Raw genomic sequence first — 16,113 nt, forward strand, 5'->3', positions numbered from 1 at the left:
TACAAGGAAAAGCCCTAAAAAATATCAAAGTTTCTCGTCGACTGTTTCCTTAATTCTAACATACATCGTCGTCCTCAGCTGTCCCTTGGGGTTTTTGCTAAATCCTCTATGATAAATATATAAAGTGCTGATTAGTTTTCTAAAACCCCAAGAGTTTTGTTTTTTAATAATGGGGTTTTTATATAATAAGCATGCATGAGGCGAAAAATATTACAAGCCCACCAAAGACTAGTGTTTAGAGAAGAAAACCCACTTTTGCTAAACCAGAAAAATTAAATTAGAAAATTTACCAAATCGTGATACAATACATTTTCTAATACAAATAATAATTACGAGATAAATTATTCCAAAAGATAAAAGAGTCGAAATTATCTAAACAAATATTGTTACAACTACGTATACATACGTACGAATGAATGTGAGATCCTCTTCATTTTTCGATTTCGTGTCTAACTATCTCGACTTTACAAAAAAGAGAAAACGATTTCGTGTATGTCTATGTATTATGAGTTGTATTGCAATAATAAAAATTGAATTGTGTGAAGGCAATGCACATCTACTTAAAAAAACGCATATGTGATGAAATTCTTTACTTTATATTCATTTCCAATATCATCATTAATTACATTTTATAAGTTTTGTATATATACATTTTCGAGAACAGAGAAAAAAAAAATCCACACAAATTAAACCCCTACTAATGATTCTTAACTTTTTTACAAATTTTAACCCAAAAAACCAAAAACAAACAACGAAAACTACTATTATGACGATTACTTAAGACATCAAAACTCTCCTATCTTTAGAAATTCCAGGTTACAGGTTAATTTTACTTGTAGAAGATTATTTCCCACTTCTACAAGACATCATCCTCACCTTTTTAATTATTCTTTATTTTTGTTTATTAGTTACAAAATTAAATTTATAAACCATTAATTTACCCCCATAAAAAAAAATTATTATACTATTTGACTGCATTAAATAGAAAAATATTCGACTCAAAAATAGTAAAATCATAAACCCAAAATATATTCTAGAAAGAAAAAAAAAAACAAACAAACTCAAAGAGTCAAAAGAGTAAGAAGAGGACAAAACTGTTGTTACTCAAACTTCCTTTTTCCAAAAACTAAAAACCCCATGAGGGTAATATCGTCATTTTCAGTGCCTTCAAATATGCCCGGGGATTATGCACGCTTTATATGCACAGCTTAACTGAATCAATCTATCTAACAGAGAGAAAGAGAAGAGTCCCCAAAAAAAAAAAAAGAGTTCTCTCATTCTCTGATTTTTCGGGAAAAAAAAAATATCAAAACCAGAGAGAGAGATAAGAACAAATCTCGATTTCGATATTCTCTTCATCGGGAGGAGCAATGGCGGCGGCTTCGAACGGGAGCGAGTATTTCGAATTCGATGTTGAAACAGGTAGAGAATCGTTCGCGCGGCCTTCGAACGCCGATACAGTGGAGCAAGATGAAGAAGATCTACGGTGGGCGGCGATCGGGAGGTTACCGTCGCAGAGACAAGGCAATCAGAGCACGATCCTTCGCCGGGCTCAGACGCAGAGTCAGACGACTTCTGGTTACGCCGACGGGAACGTTGTTCAGACGATTGATGTGAAGAAACTGGATCGTGCGGATCGTGAGATGTTGGTTCGTCAAGCTCTCGCTACTAGTGATCAGGATAATTTCAAACTCCTCTCTGCTATTAAGGAACGGCTTGATCGGTGTGTGACGACGACGACGACTCTGTTTTCTAATTTTAGGATTTTTTTTTTTTTTTAATTTTAATTTTTTTTGTGTAGAGTTGGTATGGAGGTTCCGAAAATCGAAGTCCGGTTCGAGAATTTGAATATTGAAGCTGATGTTCAAGTTGGTACAAGAGCTTTGCCTACTTTGGTTAATGTCTCTCGTGATTTCGTTGAGGTTCGTTCATCGTCTTCTGATGAGACTATTTCACACAGTTCTTTTTTTTCCTAAAGATTGTTTCTAATTTTGGCTTTTTTTTATGTTGTTTGCAGCGTTGTTTAAGCAGTTTGAGAATTATCAAGCCTAGGAAACACAAGCTGAACATTTTGAAAGATATTAGTGGGATTATCAAACCAGGAAGGTGAATTTAAAATACTGTTTAGATTATTATTAACACTAAATTAATCACAATTAACACTAATGTTTTTGCTACTGTTCTTGAAGGATGACTTTGTTATTAGGACCACCGGGTTCGGGGAAATCGACTTTGCTACTTGCTCTCGCTGGAAAACTTGATAAGAGTCTTAAGGTTGGTTAAATAACCCGTGAAGTTATTTACTATGTTTCATATTAATCACATGCATCTTACTTTATGTTTCTCTCTTTTTGTTTAAAAAGTCACATGCATGTCTTTTAAGGTTTATGATTTGATCTTTTTTAGATTCTAAATAACCTGAACTTTTTTTATTTTTACAGAAAACGGGTAAGATCACGTACAATGGAGAGAATCTTGATGAGTTCTATGTTAAAAGGACTTCAGCATATATCAGTCAAACGGATAACCACATTGCGGAGCTCACTGTTCGTGAAACGCTTGATTTCGCTGCGAGATGTCAGGGTGCAAGTGAAGGATTTGCAGGTTTTTCATTTTGTTTTACTACTGATCACTATATTAACTTCTTCAAGTCATGTATGTTCTCTAATGATTTATGTTTTGATTTTATATTATTGTAGGCTACATGAAAGATTTAACCCGATTAGAGAAAGAGAGGGGTATACGTCCTTCTTCCGAGATTGATGCTTTTATGAAGGTCAGTATCATATAGCTTCTAATATTTTCAAGATTTTATCATGTTTCTTGATAAGACAACAAAACCTGACACTTTCACTTTGTTATAGGCTGCTTCTGTCAGTGGTGAAAAGCATAGTGTTTCAACAGATTATGTGCTTAGAGTGCTTGGTCTTGATGTATGTTCTGATACAATGGTTGGTAATGATATGATGAGAGGTGTTTCAGGAGGTCAGAGGAAAAGAGTAACAACAGGTCTCTTTTCACTCACTTAAACTCATCTATCTCACTTAATTAATCCACCAGCTAGCTCTGTTATGCTAATTTTTAAACCTTACATAATGCAGGAGAGATGACTGTTGGACCAAGAAAAACGTTGTTTATGGATGAAATATCTACTGGTCTTGATAGCTCAACAACTTTTCAGATTGTGAAATGTATCAGAAACTTTGTCCACCTAATGGATGCAACTGTTCTCATGGCACTACTTCAGCCTGCACCAGAAACATTTGATCTGTTTGATGACTTAATTCTTCTATCAGAAGGTTACATGGTGTATCAAGGTCCTCGACAAGAAGTGGTGGGCTTTTTTGAGTCACTAGGATTCAGACTCCCACCACGTAAAGGTGTTGCAGATTTTCTCCAAGAGGTATATACATCCTAACTCTTTTAACTGCTTTGAGTTTAGCATACCCAATTTCACAATCTTTGTTATATATATCAAGCAAATTAGGTTTGGTTATTTACTAAAACATTTTATAGGTAGGATTCAGAGTTATAGTTTAGCAGTACACTTTCACATTTGAGCCTAAAAGTCCTATTGTCTAATCTATTATAATGTTGGCATGCAGGTGACTTCCAAAAAAGATCAAGCTCAATACTGGGCAGATCCTTCAAAGCCATATCAGTTCATTCCTGTCTCAGACATAGCGGCTGCATTCCGAAACTCGCAATATGGGCATAATGCGGATTCCAAACTGGCCACACCATTCGATAAGTCATCCGCGGATCCTTCAGCTCTATGCAGAACCAAATTTGCCATATCAGGATGGGAGAACCTTAAAGCTTGCTTTGAACGAGAAATACTATTGATCAACCGGCACAGGTTTCTTTACACTTTCAGGACATGCCAGGTAAATATCTACCTATATATTTGGCATCATCTAAAGTATTAAGAGTGCTATCTTTATTACTTGATTAGAGTTACACTTTGTCTTATAATATAGCTTCCTATGTTTCTGATCTGAAACATTTTGTGATCCTTAAAGGTTGCATTTGTGGGATTTGTCACAGCCACGGTGTTCTTGAGAACTAGATTACACCCAACAAACGAACAATTTGGCAACGAGTATCTATCTTGCCTTTTCTTCGGGCTAGTGCACATGATGTTCAATGGTTTCTCTGAGCTGCCTCTCATGATATCGCGTCTCCCGGTTTTCTACAAGCAAAGGGATAACTCGTTTCACCCTGCTTGGTCCTGGTCTATAGCCAGCTGGCTGTTGCGTGTTCCTTACTCTATCCTTGAAGCTGTTGTCTGGACTTGTGTGGTATACTACAGTGTGGGACTTGCTCCTTCACCAGGCAGGTTAGTCATTTTCTGCGGATGTTAACATTTCTCCAATACTTTGTTTTTCAATTTGTAGTCCTTAAAAATTCTCTGTTTTGTTTTCTTAGGTTTTTCCGATACATGTTGCTCCTCTTCTCGGTGCATCAAATGGCTCTAGGTTTATTTCGTATGATGGCTTCTCTAGCAAGGGATATGGTCATTGCCAATACATTCGGATCTGCAGCTATCTTAATAGTGTTCTTGCTTGGTGGATTCGTTATTCCAAAAGGTTAACTATCACTACTTCACTACTTCTTGCATACAAGAGGTTTAATTGTTGATTTAAGTTGCTATAATAAAACTCTTATCATTGTCAACAGCTGATATTAAACCCTGGTGGATTTGGGGTTTTTGGGTTTCGCCATTATCCTATGGACAACGTGCCATTGCGGTCAATGAATTCACAGCCACACGGTGGATGACGGTGTGTTCAATGATCTCTTCTTCTAGCTATATATAGTATTACTTTGTTGGAATATATAATGCTTAACTATTTCACTTTTAAAATATTATGCAGCCATCCGCTATATCGAATACTTCAATTGGATTCAACCTCTTAAAGATACGTAGCTTTCCCACAAATGACAATTGGTATTGGGTTGGGATTGCGGTTCTCATTGGCTATGCAATTCTCTTCAACAACATAGTCACTCTCGCCTTGGCTTATCTTAACCGTGAGAATCTCTATTGCTAGTGATTCTTTTTTTTCTAGATATGTGTTGCAGTATTGTGAAGCTTAGTTCTTTTGTTTATTTCTCTTGCAGCTCTAAGAAAAGCTCGAGCAGTTGTTTTAGACGATCCCAATGAAGAAGCCAAAGCTTTAGTGTCAGATACAAAACAAGGAAAAAGTGAGAAAAAGGGAATGATCCTTCCATTTCAACCATTAACAATGACTTTCCACAATGTCAACTATTATGTTGATATGCCAAAGGTTTAAATTCACTTCTCTGTTTCGGTTTGGTCTAATTAGCCTTTATCTATGGTTAACGTAAAGATTTATTTTGTGAATCTAAGGAAATGCGTTCTCAAGGTGTCCCAGAGACAAGACTACAGCTGTTATCAAATGTGAGCGGAGTCTTTTCACCTGGTGTTCTTACAGCTTTAGTTGGATCAAGCGGTGCGGGGAAAACTACGTTGATGGATGTTCTTGCTGGTCGAAAGACAGGTGGATACATAGAGGGAGATATTAGAATCTCTGGTCACCCAAAAGAACAACGAACGTTTGCTAGAATCTCTGGATATGTTGAGCAGAACGATATACATTCTCCTCAAGTGACTGTTGAAGAGTCTCTGTGGTTTTCGGCTAGCCTTCGTCTTCCTAAAGAGATCAGCAAAGAGCAAAAAAAGGTTTGTAACTAACTCAGCATAAAATTAGTTTTATTACTCCATTTGGTTATGATCATTTGGATAGTTTCACTGAAAATATGTTTTCATGGTTTTTATAGGAATTTGTGGAAGAAGTAATGAGACTTGTAGAGCTTGATACTCTGAGATATGCGTTAGTAGGTTTACCCGGTACAACAGGACTATCTACAGAACAGAGGAAACGTCTAACAATTGCGGTTGAGTTAGTAGCAAATCCATCAATAATCTTCATGGATGAACCAACATCTGGACTTGATGCAAGAGCAGCTGCAATTGTGATGAGAACTGTAAGGAACACTGTTGACACTGGAAGAACAGTGGTTTGCACCATTCATCAACCCAGCATTGACATTTTCGAGGCCTTTGACGAGGTTTGCCCTAAGTTTGCTTGGACTGCAAGAAATGTTATGGATTATTATCAGTGGATGATCTTAACGTGTTTGCTCTTTTTGCTTAACCTTTAAAAATACAGCTGCTTCTAATGAAACGAGGGGGACAGGTTATATATGGTGGGAAGTTGGGTAAACACTCACAGGTTCTTGTAGATTACTTTCAGGTACTTGTCTTGGCCTTTTCTTCTTCTTCTTTGATCTTTGCACTCAGGTACTTGTGCCCCAAGTAAACATAAGACAAACCCTAAACCCTCTACAGGGGATTAACGGAGTACCTGCAATCTCAAGTGGTTACAATCCAGCTACTTGGATGCTTGAAGTCACTACGCCTGCATTGGAAGAGAAATATAACATGGACTTTGCAGATTTATACAAGAATTCTGACCAGTTTAGGTAACTATCACCATGTAGCTACATTTTTCAATCTCTTTTAACCACCACTATCAAAAATTTGAATCTAATCATACTGTGTTATACAGAGGAGTGGAGACAAGTATCAAGCAGCTCAGTGTTCCACCAGAAGGCTCAGAGCCAATAAGCTTTACTTCAAGATACTCACAGAACCAACCATCTCAGTTTCTACTCTGCCTCTGGAAACAGAACCTTGTCTACTGGAGAAGTCCAGAATACAATCTTGTTAGATTGGGGTTCACATCGATAGCTGCGCTTATACTTGGCACAGTTTTCTGGGACATTGGTTCCAAGAGGACTTCCTCACAGGATTTGATCACTGTAATGGGAGCTCTCTACTCGGCTTGTCTATTTCTTGGAGTTAGTAATGCTTCATCGGTACAACCAATAGTTTCAATCGAAAGAACAGTCTTCTACAGAGAGAAAGCTGCAGGAATGTATTCTCCAATTCCATATGCAGCTGCTCAAGGTCTTGTGGAGATACCTTACATTCTCACCCAAACCATCCTCTATGGTGTCATTACATACTTCACCATTGGTTTTGAAAGAACATTAAGTAAGTTTACTTATCTTTCTCTATCTGCATCAACTATACAATTAATAATACTAATATAATGACATTGAAACGCAGGCAAGTTTGTACTGTATATGGTGTTCATGTTCCTCACCTTCACCTACTTCACCTTCTATGGCATGATGGCGGTTGGTTTCACCCCGAATCAGCACTTAGCCGCTGTTATCTCCTCGGCTTTCTACTCTCTCTGGAATCTCCTCTCTGGTTTTCTCGTCCAAAAACCTGTAAGTATTTCACTTTAGCCTTACCACACATATTACCCTTTACAATATCCTTTTAACATATTTTGATGTGTATTTGTTTTGGTACTTCAGTTGATTCCAGTGTGGTGGATATGGTTCTACTACATTTGTCCAGTGGCGTGGACACTTCAAGGAGTAATCCTCTCACAGCTTGGTGACGTGGAGAGCATGATCGACGAGCCAACGTTCCATGGAACGGTGAAAGAGTTTATCGAACATTATTTCGGGTACAAGCCAGACATGATAGGTGTATCTGCAGCTGTTCTTGTCTGTTTTTGCGCTCTCTTCTTCTCATGCTTTGCACTTTCAGTCAAATACCTCAATTTCCAGAGAAGATAGAAGTCCTTCTTTATATTTTTATATTTTTGCCCTATTTTCTCTAGTGTTCCTTCTACGAGTAGTCAGGACTTTTTTTAATTTTTTTTCTCTCTGTATTACCGCAGGACTCTATTAGTTTTCTTGACATTGATGAAAAAAAAAAAGCAAACACATAAAATAAGATTCTGTTTTGCTCTGTTTAGTGCTATTTTGTAGTTTTGTACACACTGAATATTATTAAAGATGTGGGAAAAGGCTCAGATATATCTGGTCCGTCGTCCTAGGTTGAGATATGTTTATTTCCGAAAATATATATTTTGACGCTTCTTCGCTACGGTCACTTTCACTGACGTCACCAATCCCAATCCAATCATATCCTTCCAACACACTTATTCTTATTACCCAATTGGTCCTTCACGCAAATCCCGTCACAGTCATCTTCTTGACCCGAACAACCGCTTCCCGGGTCGGTTTCTTCCACGTGTCAGATATCTCTCTTCCTCCTCCATAAAGAGTCAAATATATCTTTGGAAACAAATCGAGAAATCGATTGCTATGGAGATGAACGGTGAAGACGTGGTGGAGGTGTGGGATACGCTGAGTAATGGATTCAAACGAGCTCAGGTCGTTCTTGATCAGAACCGTGACTTGATACAACGAGTCAACGAAAACCACATGTCTCGGATCCCTGATAACGTAGCTAGAAACGTTGCCCTGATCAACGAGATCAATGGTAATATTTTTCGAGTTATGGAGATTTACTCTGCTTTATCTGTCGATTTCGCCACAAAGCTCGATCAGCGGCGGACTAGGACGGCCAAGAACGTTGACACGACAGAAACAACTACGACCACCGGTTCTTACGGCGGTAGACGGAGCTCTTGTGGTTCGTGACGGCGCAATTCGTGCAAACAGCAAACTCAGGTTATGCTTTATGTATTCAGCTCCTCTGCTTTAGTTTGGTTTCTGCATGGTCTCTCTCATTCGTATAAATCAATCACTAGTTACATGTTTTTTTTTTTAGTGGTCCGTTGTTTGTATTATGATGGTTAAACAGTATAGCTTTATGAGTTGCTCCAAAGAGATATGGCTCTGGTTAGTTATATAGCCAAGTCTTAAACTTAATGACGATGATGATGATGAGATGATCCATCATTATATTGAGACAATGAGACATAACAAACAAATATGATTTTAAGTACGATATAGTTTCATATTTTGGTACAAATACCATGATCAGTACGTTCATTGTAAATGATGTATAGAGGTAGGTACGTACAATGATACTTAATAACCAGTCTTTATAGATTAATCAAATACAAAGCGTTGAAGACTTTGGAGTCACTTTCTCAACTGGCCAATCCAAAGTTCATCAACAAAAGAAGATATATCAAAGAGAGCTAAAGCCGATTTGATTTTCAAGATCTCTTGGAAGACCCATATATAAGTGTCAAACATACTATTTATATGTATATAACTTTATGGGTTTGAAGTGTCAAACAACATACTGTTTATATGTCTAATTTTTCTTTTTATTATCATGTAAATAACTTTGCATTCCCGTTTTTTTAAGAGATAAAAATATCTAAGATATGCACGATTAAGTAAAATAAGATTAGAATTAACTATTTATAAATTATTTGAATAAGATAAAAATCTCTCATACGTGAGTTTTCTCTTCATTTTGACATTTGTTCAATCATAGTTTATATATTTCTACAACAAAACATATGCGAAGTTGAGATGACTCTGTTCCGGAGCCAGGGGTCGTTTAGAACAGCTACGCCGGTTTAGCAAAGCCTTGCGATTTAACCAGCTCGGTGAGGTGTGGGAACAACAACTAAGATTGTGACGGAGGCTAGAAGCGTGATGAATAATGATAAGATTAATAGTATTGGGGAGAACACATCTGAGATCCTCATAGAGTGTTGATTGTTGTGTATATGCGCACACAGAGTTTGCTTCTGTAAAATGAAGTCCTTGAGTTACATATTTGCCAACTCTACTTAAGGATGAGCATGCAAATGATTAAAATCCCTTAAAAAACCATCTGAATTTCTTGACATTCACCAACCACACCACCAGAAACAAAAAAATCAAATCAAAACAAAAGCAAAACTCTATAAGTCAATATTATTGATTATAAAACCCCAACCTTTGAAACTGAAACTGAATCTGTTCTTGTAGCATTTGGACATGTTTACAATATCGTAAGAGTAACTTTAAAATCCTATTTCTCCAGAAGAAGAAGAAGAAGAAGGGTTTTAGAGAGGAAGTTCTCCACTGTCTGCAATTACGACTTTGCTCTTAGGAGTTCCGCTTTGCTTTCCCTCGGCTTCAATCTTATAGACAACATCCATTCCTTGCACCACTTTCCCAAACACCACATGCCTTCCATCTAACCAGCTTGTTTTCACGGTCGTAATAAAAAACTGCGAACCGTTTGTGTCTTCTCCCGAGTTTGCCATCGAAAGCAAGCCTGTGTTGATTTTCACATATCAACCATCAGCCTTGACAACAATTTTACGACACTCGCCAAACTTGGCTTACAATACAAGGAAGAAAACGATAAATCACCTGGCCCGGTGTGCTTCAGCTTGAAGTTCTCATCTGCAAACTTCTGACCGTAGATTGATTCTCCACCCATACCGTTTCCATGCGTGAAGTCACCTCCCTGGATCATAAAGCTGGGAATAATTCGATGGAATTTGCTTCCCTTGTAGTGTAGAGGCTTCCCACTCTTCCCAACACCTTTCTCCCCTGTCAAAATTTAAACCTTTTTCACAACCCCAGCTCCAAAAATCTTTTTAAAAAATTTCAGCTACAAAACATTCCAAATATAATCTCAAATCAGATGATCCCCATCATAACAAAGGTTCTTAAAGACAGACACTGGCACACTCGTCTTTTGCCTTGTAGTATTGAAACAATATTGTGGATAATATAACAGAGTTTATATGGTGAAACCATACCTGTGCAAAGAGCTCTGAAGTTTTCTGCAAGAAGAAAAAACACACACATTCAAGAATTACTCCCTTGGATTTTCCAAACTCTTATGTGTGCAAAACATTAACATAGTCTAGAAACATAATCAAAAACTTCAAAACAATATTACTTCACCTGCAGTTTTAGGAACTGCCTTGCCAAATAGTCCTATAACAACGCGACCTGCGACATAATAATAGTAATCAGAGAATCAATCAAACATCAAAAGAAACCAAAGAATCTGTAAACTGAAGAACAAACATTTTCACCAAGTTCATCTGAACTCATACCAGCGGATTTGCCTTCAATCTCTACATCGAAGTAAACCTTGTGAGTAATCTCCTTGAGATCTTCTTTTGCCTAAATCAAAACCACAAAATCAACAGAGATTTGAAAACTGTCACTTTCCATAAATCTATAGGAAACATTGATCACATCGTTCTTAATTCCTGAAACCTAAGTACATGTTTGTAGATAACACTAGAAGCTTTAAACAAATCTGGGTGACTTCAATTAGAACGTTGTAGATCTGGATAATTGTGGTAACGATAACATTTGAACAAGATCAAGAGTTCGTGAGGATATGAAACAAAAAGGTTACCTCGATTAAAGCTACGGCTCCGAGAAGGAGGAGAGTTCCACATAGAATAGAGCTTGATCTCGCCATCTTCGTCATCTTCTCAATCGAAAACAGAGTACTGAGCTGAAGAAGGTTTATGTTTTTGACGATGATCCAACTTGAAAGAAGCTAACATACGCCGGGAGTTGTTTACTGGACTTCTTAGTGGGTTTTATTGTGGGCTTTTACAATTGGTAATTTGTAATTTATGGTCTAGTGTAATTTATGGTCTAAATTTTAAATAATTTATAAGTATTTAAAATATAGTACATTTTTAGTTAACAATATTTATTTAGGTAAAATTTCTCAAATTTCATCATCCATCATGATTCATGAAACTGAATCTTTTAGTGTATCTGTGGTTTTTGTGATTTTCAACAAAGACAAATGACTTTGCACTGAAAACTCTACTTTTCTTAGAAAGTTAATAGCTACAAAGCCTACACAAGACTCTTGATTTTGTATTTTGCTTCCTACTTTTTTTTTTCTATGTGATGATATATAATTATTAAACTGAAGTTTTTAGCCAGGTTTATTCCTATAATTACAGTGAGTTTTTTTTTTGTCATAGCAGTGAGATTTATATTTATCATGTTATTATTCTATGTAAAAGAAGATCAATTTACCAGAATATATATATATTGTTGCGCTACATATAAGTAAGTGTGTGATAATATATCACGCTAAAATTCATCATAAAAAACTATTCAAGTTGTCTTTATCTTAGTAAAACCTTTTTATTGCTCTTTACATAACTTATATACTTTATTTATACGACCAAAAAAAAAAAAACTCTTGTGTATGAGAAAAAACATCACGACAAAAGTCTTAAACTAATATGTAAGAACACATTTAAGTCAAAATGTAAGAGTTTGGACGGTTTAAAGTACTAAAAAGCTTCCCCATTGATTATTTTCCAATGGTATCAACATTTTCAAAGTACAGAAAATATATAAACTTTAATTTAAAACATGATAATAGCACACCAATTATCAACTAACCCTAAATCGAAGCTTTGATTTTTTTTTTTCCTTTGAATGAATAAGAATGTGGAAAAACATGAAGATTTAACCATGTATGACCACAAAATATAAACATTAATAATTATACAACAAATTATATTGTAAATTTTGACGTTTCTTAAAAAAGCATTAAGACAAGATGAGATAAAATTTCAAAGGAAATGGAAGAAAATCAGAAAAATCCAACTCTCCGTTTGTCAACCTAGTGGTTTGTAATCACTTCATTTTACTAACTCTACTAATCGCATGCATATATTAACCATACAATTATTCGAATAACTCGTTTTAACCGTTTGTTTATCAATTCTATTCACGTCCTTAACAGTTTCTAAATATATATACTTCCCAATCAAAGCCGTAAGTTTAGTTCAATTTAACATACAATAATGTTAATATGGTTTTTGACTCCTTTACCAAAGACATACAAAAAAAAAGTAGGTCACCACGATTGACTAGTTACCACAAACATTGTCGTGGTAGTGTCACCAAGACGACAACGACACCACCCAAAAGTTTCAATCCCTCTCTACTAAACATAATCATCGTTGCGTCCATTTTTTTAATATTTATTTTACATATCAATTTGAAGACACTAATTACTTGACGCATGTCAGGAGCTATAGGACAACATGTTCTTGGAATATTTACAAAGAAAAATTTCTAACATAATTACACGTTGATCCACTTACTTTTGAAACATTCGACTTTACGTCCGTAATCGCTGGAGCCTTCACACTCAAGTACTCTCATAAAAGAAAAAGTCATTGCATTTTAATATAAAACATACTACTTTTGAAAAGATGAAAACATCTGCGTTATCTTTTGACAATTGAAAGTGTTTTGCAATCCTTATATAAAGACAAAAAAACTAATTAATCTTTCACTTCACTTTGTTTTGATTTCTAAGTTTAATATTGATCGCATGGTATTTCGAACGTTGTGTTCGAGTGAAAAACATCTCCTCTAGTTTAAATTTGGAGCTGTAATAATAAACAGCATGCAGTAAATTAATATTATGAATGGCTCAGAAGTTGAATATACTTATATTTACTATCATCTCATAAGATCATGTCGTGTATTTAGAATTATCAGTTGAGAAACCCTAATGAACTAAACTATTATATATTTTCAAAAACCAGCATATTTATTATATAGTTGATGCTTAAGTTACGAAATGTAGTGATCGTTAATAGATGCTATCACATTTGCGTATCCAAAAAAAGATGAAACTAATAGATTCCACTTTCTTTATTTGATGTTCTTTGTTTGGTATCGTGTAATTAAATCAGTGGATGGTCAGAAAAAGTATATAATTTATAATAAAAAATTGTCGTAAACCAAAATAATTAAGATGCTCTGAGAAAATAAGAAAAAGAATAATATAGAAAAGTAAGGGTCAAATCGAATACCTTTTAATTGGAATCGACTCCTGTGTCTTTGTGGAGTCGAGAGAGTTTTCAGTTCGCTCTCCCATAACAATCCATTGTCTCATCTTTGATTTTTCATGTTTTTTTGTTGACAAAAGAAAAAACTTAGGTGTCATGATTCTATTCGTATAATCAGATGTCCAATGTCGTCGGAATCTCTCACTTTTGTGTTATTCCTATATATATGTATGTATAATCATACATAGATTTCACATTCATTAAGTTACTAAACCTATAATAGTAACTTTTGCTTTCAAGAAACTTTTTTGAATGTTCAAATACAAAAAAATAATTTAAAATGTGGATTAATTTTGGAGTGGTTGTGAATATAATTTTTTGTTGTTGACCAAATATTTATGTTGAAAAACATGATTAGTTTGATAATAATTCTAATCTCCTCTCCTTTTCTTTATAGGCTTTTCCAAAACCAAATAGGTCCAACGTCTTTTTGTAACCAGAGGAATTATGTTTATCTTTGTCCCTTTACCTGCGATCCATCACTCACATCACAACACCTCGAAATCGTGGTTGAGACTATAGAAAAAGGGGTTAAACGATATATTTATCATAATCCAATATAAACCACCAAACTATATAAATCTCAAATTTAATGATCTAGATTAATTAACGAAGAGGGGCTTAATTACTCCCATTATATTGTAACGTCAACCCTCGATAAGTATCTAAGCAAATTGCTCCGACGACAATTCATGATTTGTTTCCTTTGAAAGTTGAATCTCATTCTTACAATTTGATATTTTAATTGATGTAATTATGCTACATAGACTAAATTAATGGAGATGTTTCATAAGAAAGACATGAATCAAAGCCATTATTAAGAGAAATATATTTTCAAAAGCATGATAGTTTCAATTTCCGTTGTCTTTTGTTATATAGTATTTCACGTAGAATAAACGCAAATCTTCTTTACAAACCCTCTAGATAAATCAATATGATTCACTTTTCTTCTTATTGTTTATTCATTTCCAAATTATTATTTTAAATTTTATGATACACATTGCCAAAAAAATCTTGATAAATCAATTTTGATTATAAATCAAAATTTAAAAGTTAAGAATCGTCCTCGGTAGAGTCACCATCACCACATCATTCATGTGTAATCTATATTGTCTATTATAATTATAAAACACATGATTTAGAAACTACAAAATGATCAATTTCAATTACTTTGTCCTCGTTGTATCAGGATTTCAGTTGCTTATAAGATAAATAGAATGCAAAAACAAATCAGCATGTATAATTATATTAAACATTTTCAATAAAAAAAAGTATGTAAAACTACACATTTTTTGTTGTTGTCAAGAACATGCTTTTTGAAAAGATATTCAAGCAGTGATTCACTAAAGATATTAAGTACAAACTAATTAGGTTATATGTCTTAATCCTATGAAGTATACTTTTAAACGATAAATATTTGGCTTATAGTATCCAAGATGCTAAACAAAAGGATCCATTATTGCGTTGTATTGTAGAAGTATCAAGTAATGATCACTTATTGCGATCTTAATTTTTCCAAACATAGTCACTATACCGTATTACCATACCTACTACACTCTCATAATACTAATATACTGTACATGATATAGATGAGATGCTATTTTCACGTACAGTTTGCGATGTTGAGAGGTTTTTATATCATGGCTTCAATAAGTAATAGTGTAAATGGTGATACTAGTTTTGGAAACGATATTTACTAATGTATACTTATTATAAATACTTGAAAACAAAATTATTATTGATTTTTTAAAAAAAAACCAGCCAATATTCGAATGATCAATGTTTGTTTGTCCTTAATTGGCCTGAAAATAATAAACTATTTTGTGGTAATAATGATTGGTCATTGAGTAAAATTTCCTTTTCCTAAAGGGGAAAGACAAAAGGAGACCTTTGTGGCTGAGAGAGAATATAAAATAATGTGGAAGATAAAGGTAAAAAAATATGATATACTGATTTTTAATTTTTTTTTCTTCATGGAGTATTATTAATAAAAAGACTTTTTGAATGACAATGACACACAAAAAAAAGAATATAAATGGTGGTGGTGGAATTTATAAAAGGGGTTGGGGCCTAATCACTTACTCATGCTTTTATTCTTTACCATATCACATCCATCTAATCTCTTAAAAGTAAAATTATATCACTGTCTACCACTGAATATATGCTTAATTATAATTAAGTTGACTTGTCTTTGTTAATCATTCCTAATTATCTCTTCAAGTTATAAATCTAAAAAAAAAATGAAAATATTTTTTTCAGTTTTATTTTAAAGATCCTATTTGTATAAAGTATTAGTAATGATGTAACATTAAATCATTTTAGCTTTTTCATGAACAACAGTTTCTACCATAATCATCATGTTTGCTCGATTTTTTAAAAA

General features: G+C 34.6%; 3 protein-coding genes across 3 annotated transcripts; 2 read left to right on the plus strand and 1 right to left on the minus strand.

Moving 5' to 3' along the window:
- The first annotated feature begins 1,253 nt into the window (after positions 1-1,253).
- LOC17888169 (ABC transporter G family member 31) lies at positions 1,254-7,924 on the plus strand. Its single transcript, XM_006293500.2, has 21 exons — positions 1,254-1,723; positions 1,802-1,922; positions 2,018-2,106; positions 2,190-2,274; positions 2,442-2,604; positions 2,700-2,776; positions 2,865-3,009; positions 3,102-3,403; positions 3,606-3,887; positions 4,023-4,339; positions 4,429-4,589; positions 4,681-4,784; positions 4,878-5,034; positions 5,125-5,291; positions 5,375-5,707; positions 5,806-6,096; positions 6,198-6,281; positions 6,377-6,510; positions 6,597-7,084; positions 7,160-7,326; positions 7,417-7,924. Exons 1-21 carry the CDS (start codon positions 1,371-1,373, stop codon positions 7,681-7,683), a joined length of 4,287 nt encoding a protein of 1,428 aa, XP_006293562.1. The 5' UTR covers positions 1,254-1,370; the 3' UTR covers positions 7,684-7,924.
- A 253-nt stretch (positions 7,925-8,177) lies between these two features.
- LOC17888542 (protein ELF4-LIKE 1) lies at positions 8,178-8,863 on the plus strand. The gene has a single exon (XM_006293330.2). The coding sequence runs from the start codon at positions 8,218-8,220 to the stop codon at positions 8,554-8,556; it is 339 nt and encodes a 112-aa protein (XP_006293392.2). The 5' UTR covers positions 8,178-8,217; the 3' UTR covers positions 8,557-8,863.
- A 900-nt stretch (positions 8,864-9,763) lies between these two features.
- Positions 9,764-11,374, minus strand: LOC17888187 (peptidyl-prolyl cis-trans isomerase CYP19-4). The gene is made up of 6 exons (XM_023783978.1): positions 11,249-11,374; positions 10,938-11,007; positions 10,783-10,830; positions 10,635-10,658; positions 10,240-10,422; positions 9,764-10,141 (listed from the first exon to the last, which is right to left on the minus strand). Exons 1-6 carry the CDS (start codon positions 11,321-11,323, stop codon positions 9,927-9,929), a joined length of 615 nt encoding a protein of 204 aa, XP_023639746.1. The 5' UTR covers positions 11,324-11,374; the 3' UTR covers positions 9,764-9,926.
- Between the last annotated feature and the right edge of the window lie 4,739 nt (positions 11,375-16,113).

Source organism: Capsella rubella, unplaced genomic scaffold (genome assembly GCF_000375325.1).
Source record: "Capsella rubella cultivar Monte Gargano unplaced genomic scaffold, Caprub1_0 scaffold_4, whole genome shotgun sequence".
Taxonomy (NCBI): Eukaryota; Viridiplantae; Streptophyta; class Magnoliopsida; order Brassicales; family Brassicaceae; genus Capsella; species Capsella rubella.

Bases quoted from the DNA above. Each gene is read 5' to 3' on its own strand.
- LOC17888169 (XM_006293500.2), top strand. From the start codon at position 1,371: ATGGCGGCGGCTTCGAACGGGAGCGAGTATTTCGAATTCGATGTTGAA. The intron at 3,010-3,101 runs GTCTCTTTTCAC...TACATAATGCAG, and splicing joins GAGGAAAAGAGTAACAACAG to GAGAGATGACTGTTGGACCA. The intron at 5,035-5,124 runs GTGAGAATCTCT...TTTCTCTTGCAG, and splicing joins CGCCTTGGCTTATCTTAACC to CTCTAAGAAAAGCTCGAGCA.
- LOC17888542 (XM_006293330.2), top strand. From the start codon at position 8,218: ATGGAGATGAACGGTGAAGACGTGGTGGAGGTGTGGGATACGCTGAGT.
- LOC17888187 (XM_023783978.1), bottom strand. From the start codon at position 11,323: ATGACGAAGATGGCGAGATCAAGCTCTATTCTATGTGGAACTCTCCTC. The intron at 11,008-11,248 runs GTAACCTTTTTG...GTTTTGATTTAG, and splicing joins GAGCCGTAGCTTTAATCGAG to GCAAAAGAAGATCTCAAGGA. The intron at 10,423-10,634 runs GTATGGTTTCAC...AAATTTTGACAG, and splicing joins CTTCAGAGCTCTTTGCACAG to GGGAGAAAGGTGTTGGGAAG.